General features: G+C 63.4%; 1 protein-coding gene across 1 annotated transcript in view; it reads right to left on the bottom strand.

The window, feature by feature from the left end:
- LAMA5 (laminin, alpha 5) overlaps positions 1-6,278 on the bottom strand; it is a gene marked incomplete at its 5' end in the record, with an annotated part of 118,791 nt that overhangs the window by 61,024 nt on the left and 51,489 nt on the right. Inside the window, 1 exon segment of the mRNA XM_011934548.1 lies at positions 2,041-2,193. Coding sequence (XP_011789938.1) covers positions 2,041-2,193 — 153 coding nt within the window.

Here is a 6,278-nt window from a genome sequence, read left to right as displayed (position 1 = left end):
TAGGTAAGGGGTGGGTGGGTGGATAGGTAGGTGGGTGGATAGGTAGGTGAGTGGGTAGGTAGGGAGTGGGTAGAGGGACAGGTGGGTGGGTGGGTAGAGGGATAGGTGGGTGGGTGGATAGATAGGTGGGTAGGTAGGGGGTAAGTAGAGGGATAGGTGGGTGGGTGGGTGGATAGGTAGGTGGGTGGATAGGTGGGTGAGTGGGTAGGTAGGGAGTGGGTAGAGGGATAGGTGGATGGGTGGGTGGATAGGTAGGGAGGTGGATAGGTAGGTGGGTGGGTAGGTAGGGGGTAAGTAGAGGGACAGCTGGGTGGGTGGGTGGATAGGTAGTGGGGTGGATGGGTGAGCAGGCAGAGGGATAGGATAGGATAGGTGGGTGGGTAGGTGGAGGGACTGCTTCCCAGGTGGAATGGAAAGGGTTCCTTTTCCCTCCATATCATTTTACAGTTGGTGAAACTGAGGCTGGGAGAGGCAAGATGCTCACATGGTGGAACCTGATTTCTGGCCCAGAACAATCTAAAAGCAAACTGGCTTCAGGCCTGAAGTCTCCAGCCCAGTTCATAGATGTGCACCGAGGCTGAGAGAGGGCCCCAGAGCCAAGGGGTGGTGGAGCTCACACTTGTGGGTCTGAGTGTCAGTCCCATCTTCCCTGACCCCACCCAGGCATATCAGGCACTGTGCCCACTGGCTCTGCAGCCACCTTGGGGTTGCTGTGGAGACCGGGCCATCTCCCCTCCCCCAGCCCAGCTGCGCCAGTTCCTCGAAGGAGGAGGGGCGGGAAGAACCCAGTACCCAGTTCCCAGCTTCCCACCAGAGCAGCTGAGAATTCACATCCGCTGCAGCCAAGGCGGGGGGCCCCTGCTGCTGTGCCAGAGAGATGAGGGACCCCTAGGCTCCAGGGGACAGGGGAAGTGAGATGAAGGTAAACAGGCAAAGCCACACCCAGACCCAGGTCAGGTCAGGGCCAGGGGCCTGGCAGGCAGGCAGGGAGCCCAGGACAGGCAACCCCTCCCCAGCTCCCCACCCTTCTCCACAGGGCCCTAGAGCAAGTTCAGGAACCCCTGGAAATTCCAGGCCACCTGCTGGGGCTTGAGCCCTCCCCTCACTGCCTGCCCACCCCCGGCCAGGCCTGCAGGCCACCAAGGCTGTCAAAGGCGCCTGCCCCTTGGGGCCAGCCCTCCAGCCAGGCTCCAGGGAGACCTCCTCTATCTCCAACACCCTCGGGACAATGGCAGGGACAGAGACTCAGACAGGAGTGAAGACCCATGTGTCACACACTGGGACAGCGACCAAGCCAGCCGGGACGCAGGCCTCTGGGTCAGCCCTGGAGCCCCCACTCCAGGCACTGGCTCTCAGGCCCAGCCTCCTCCACCTGCCCCATCACTGTCCCTGACTCAAGAAGCACCAAGATTACTGGCCCGTTTTACAGGCCGGGACCTCAAGCCCGGGTACATAGGCCAAGTCACCCCTTATCTGGGGCTGCTCAGAGCTGGCAACGAGGCAGGCCCACCTTGGGGGTTCACTCTTCGCTTGGAGGCACCCAGCTTCAGCCTCCTGCTTGTACAGGGGCCTCCAAGGCCAAGGAGAGCCCAGAGCTGGGGACCAGAGAACAGACACCCAACCCCACCTAACCCTCAGCAGCCGCCACCTCGGCACAGGTATCCCAGGAATGTGACTTCCGCCAGCCTCCTCTGCATTCCTGCGGCCCCTCCCGCACCCGCCAGGAATGCACCCGCCAGGAATTCCTTCAACAGCAGGGCGCCTGGCGCAGGGGGCACCACCGCACTGCTCACAGCACCTCTGCCCTCCTGGCCCCAAGCTGTCTGCTCAGCACCCCCTTTCCCTGTGTCATGGGGATGCTGAAAGCACAAACAAAAGGTGACCACTGTCATGCCTTTGTCCCCTCCCACCGAGTCCAGCCTCCCAGGCCCCAGATCTCGCTCAGGGTGGAGACCTCGCCTTCTGGTCCAGTGGCCCAAGGTAGGCCCGACAGCCACAGACACAGAGACGGGCGCTGCAGCAGGCAAAGAAGGCCCCTACCTGGCCCAGGTCCAGGGTGACGTTGACCTCATTGTACTCCAGGCCGCGGGACAGGGGTGGGCTCTGCCACCAGCGCTCTGTGCCATCAATGGCGTTGCTCGCCGGGTGTGCCTTGTTGCTGTTTGCAGCCGTACAGATGTCACAGTACTGGCCCTGCAGAGGGAACGGGAGGGTCAGACAGCCGAGGAGGGCCGGGGACCCCCTTCCTCCTCCAGTCACCCTCCTACCCTGAGACGAGTCCTGGCCCCACTGAGCGGGTTCCACGCCCAGCCTCTGCACCCCCGTCACCAACTTGCTCAGCAAACGTGCGCTAAGCACCTGCAGCTCCTCCGACTCAGGGGAGGTGGCTCATGTGAGCTGCTCATGGCGCCAAGGAGGAAAGAGGAAGAACAGGGACGGAGAGGGGCATCTGCCTTGGCTGGGAAAATCTCGGTGGGCCTGTCTAGCGGGGTGGCATCTGAGCCCTACATGGTAAGGGAGAGTGTGCTCTAGGCAGAGGGGGTGCCAGTGCAATGAGCCCTGGGGGCAGGAGACATCTCACAGTAAACCGCAAGGTGGATCAATGTGTCTAGAGCCAAGGGGGCAAAAAGGGGCAGGAGCGGGGCAAGGCATGGCCACCCCTCCCTGCTGGCCGTGCCAGGGGCTCCAGAAAGGCTTGGACAAAATGCAGCAAGGCAGGGGGCAGAGAGGGGAGGAGGGTAGAGCTGCAGACAGAAGGACCATCAGGGTGGGGATCCAGGCGGCCGACCCCACCCTACCCCCAGATCCTGCCCACAGGCTTCTGGATTCGGGTCTCCAGAGAGACAGAATTAAGCTGTTGCGGCGGCCTCTGGGGACGGGCCCCAGAGGGGAGGTGTGGGCAGTGGCACGTGGGCCTGGGCCTCCTGGCTGCCGCTTCAGAGTGGGAAGAGGCCAAGTCACAGCAACCTCTGAGCCTCAATGTCCCCATCTGAAGAGTGGGGATAAGGCTGCACCTGCCTGGGGCCACCGTGAGGATTCATGGCTCACACACAGCCTGGCAGCCGCTTCTGTCCCGGGCCTGCCCTGCATGGGTGAGTGGGGAACAGAGGAGGCTCCCAGCAGGGTCCTGGCCTACATCCTGGAGGGGAGGGGTAGTGCTGGGAGCCGGGGCGGGGACCAGGAGAGGGGGCAGAGCCGGGTCCTGGCTGCCACACCGCCCCAGGGAAACCAGACCTGCTGTTCATCCACACAAAGGCATCCTCCCAGGCTTGGGGTTGAGGCCTCTGAGTCTGCAGCCCCCAGTGTGGCCACTGCTGCATTTCCTTTACTGCATGTATGAGATCTGGAATTATCTGGGGACTTCGCTGGGGTCCCCCAGAGCTCTACAGTGGCAGGGTCCACATCTGCCTTATTCCCGCTGTGTACCCAGCTCACCACCTAAGCAGTCTCGTGGACGGGGCTAGAGCAACTGAAGACACCCAGTTAAGCACCACGAGCCCTACCCGCAGGCCGCACTGCCAAGCTTAGATGGTGACCCCCAAACTCAAGAGTTCACTGACAGCACGGCACACACAGGTCCTGCTCAGGGTGGGGCCGGGGGCGCCTGGAGAAGGTAGGTGTGGGCAGGGCCCTCTGGCTGGGGCAGCCAGGCCTTCCAGGGAAGGTTGCTTGCTGGTCAAGACCCTCCCAGACACACGAGCAGCGGAGGGAAGCTGAGTGGAAGGCTGCGGGTCAAGGGTCAGTCTCTACTCTTCCAGGAGGTCAGGGAAGAAACTGCTCAGTCCCTGCCTGGGCCAGAGCTGGTCCAGTTATCGGGAGGCAGTTCCAGTCCCCATTCGGCCACTCACTGAGCCACAGAGGACAGGGCTGGGAAAATCAGGCTCCCACCACCTCCGCTGCGGAGGGTCCCGTGAGAACAGAGCTGGGAAACAGCCGAGGGGCCGGTAAGGACTTCCCCCTCCAATAAGTCACCACGCTGGCCTGGCCGCCCAGTCCCCACCTTCCCAGGCTGGGCCGGCCGGGGATCCCCTGATGCCCACCTGAGGCTGCAAGGGCCACCACCTCCCCCTGCACTCTGCCTGCTCCAGCTGCCCAGCAGGGTTCACCCCAACCCCCATCTGGGATGCCCAGCTAACGTGCGTCTCCTGCAGAGGGTCCCTGAGAGCCCCTGGCCTGCAGCCTTGAGACCGCACTGCCCGGCTCCAGGCCCCAAAGCCTTAGTGAGTCCCCTTGGATGGAGCTGCGGCTTCATCGCCTGGGCACCTCCTGTGCCTGCCTGCCTTGCCCCACCCGCGGCTCTACTCCAGATCGGCTGGCAAGGCCTTCTCACATGCCCAGTCCGCGGCCAGGGCAGTCAGCAGACCTGTGGCTCTCAGACCAAGAAGGCGTCCAAGGTCACAGGCCATCCAGCTCATGTCTACCAGCCGATCTTTCTACATATCTGGCAGCCTCAGAACAGGGGCACTCACTGCTCAGGGCTCAAGACTTTGGAAGAGAAGGGTTCGCCTCTATTGTTAGAAATGAGCTGGGCAAGGCCGGCTGGTTTCTCATCCAAGTCGGCTCTGAGGCGTGGAGCACCACAGCCCATAGCTGCCACTGAAACTGTGGCCGCTTCCCCGGCTCCTCAGGCCAAGCTCACAGTCTCAGGTGAGGGGGACCGGCATGCTGTGCCCATTTTAAAGACAAGGAGCTTGAGGCTGACAGAGGGAAGCCACACAGTTGAGGCAGAGGAGAGGGGCGTTGACTACAAGCTGGCCCTTTACTCATGAGACAGGGGTAATACGCCCCCACAGAGGAGACAGATCCGGGAGGGGGCCTGTGGCCCCCAGCCATGCAGCACAGGCAGGTGGTTGGGGGTGGTCTGGGGTTCAGAGGGCACCTGGAGCCTCCCCTGGCAGAATGGCAAAATCTCATCTGGGGACGCTCAGCCAGGCCCTCTGAGGTGCGGTGCGGTAGCAGGCAAGGAGACAGCCACAGGCCCTCCCTCCTCAGACCCGGCCCCTCTGAGTCGACCAGATAAGGGGGCAGCCAGGAAGTGCCCAGATTCCCACAGCTAACCCCCGCTGGACCCTGTTCTGGCTGGGGGGCTCCAAGCAGGTGTCAGCGGCTTTCCAGGGCTCAGTTCCCCCATCTGAAGTGTGGGCTTGAGACCTCCTGTCTCAGAGGACTGTGCTGGGCTTAAGGAGAGAAAGGTGAGCCCAGGAGTCCAGGGAGGCTCCTCCCTCCTCCCCCAGGGCCAAGGCAGTGGGGCAGGCAGAGGGTGCGGGCCCAGCCCAGGCTCCTCCATTCATCCCCACAAAGTCTTGCTCCAGGGCCCTCTGCCCCCACCCGGCAGATCTCCAGCTACTCGCCCCTGCCCCAGTCTCTCCTTCCAGGAAGACGGAGGTACCAGGGAGGAGACAGCTCAGGTTACACGGGCCCTCTGCCTGCCCCCTCAGCCTGCCCCCTCTGCCTGCCCCACCACCTTGGCCCTGGGGGAGGAGGGAGGAGCCTCTCTGGACTCCTGGGCTCACCATTCTCTTCTTAAGCCCAGCACAGTCCTCTGAGACAGGAGGTCTCAAGCCCACACTTCAGATGGGGGAACTGAGCCCTGGAAAGCCGCTGACACCTGCTTGGAGCCCCCCAGCCAGAACAGGGTCCAGCGGGGGTTAGCTGTGGGAATCTGGGCACCACCTAGACTCTCCCTAAGGTGGGGCTGAGGTGGGGAATGGGCCTAGAGCGGCCGGTTGGGAGCCCTTGGAGCTGACTTTGCTGCTTTTCACCCAAGGCTGACCCCAGGCCCAGCCTAAGCCTCGAGGGCCAGGAGCCTTGGTTTCCAGGTTAGGTGTCCATGCATGGAGCCCGCCAACAGAACCTGCCTACAGGTTTAAGGCTTGTTGGGGAGGGGACATGCACCCCGGGGGTCTTCAGGGCCTGAAAACACATCTCCCTGGGAGACTGAAGCCCCCCCCCCCCCCCCCCCGGACCTACCACCTGCTGGGCAGAGATTCTGCCCCTCGTGGGAGCCACGTGTTCCCAGCCCCAGTTGAAACTTCGCAGCTGGCCCTCCCCTACTTTGGAGGTCTCGCCGAGTCCCTCGACTCCTCTGAGAGGGGCCGTGGGAGCCTCAGGTGGCTGGCCCCTCCCACCCCATCCAGAGGCCAGCAGGTTCCAGCCTGTCCCGGGTAGGGCGGAGCTGCGCCCCCTCCCCACCGGCAGCAGGCGGCGGAGGCCAAGTCCCGCCCTCCCCGGGATCCCGGACTCGGGGCCGCCAGGGACTGGGCTCGGCCCCCCTCCCG

This window comes from Colobus angolensis, unplaced genomic scaffold (genome assembly GCF_000951035.1).
Source record: "Colobus angolensis palliatus isolate OR3802 unplaced genomic scaffold, Cang.pa_1.0 Scaffold136, whole genome shotgun sequence".
Lineage (NCBI taxonomy): Eukaryota > Metazoa > Chordata > Mammalia > Primates > Cercopithecidae > Colobus > Colobus angolensis.
This window is presented reverse-complemented; position numbering and strand designations above follow the sequence as displayed.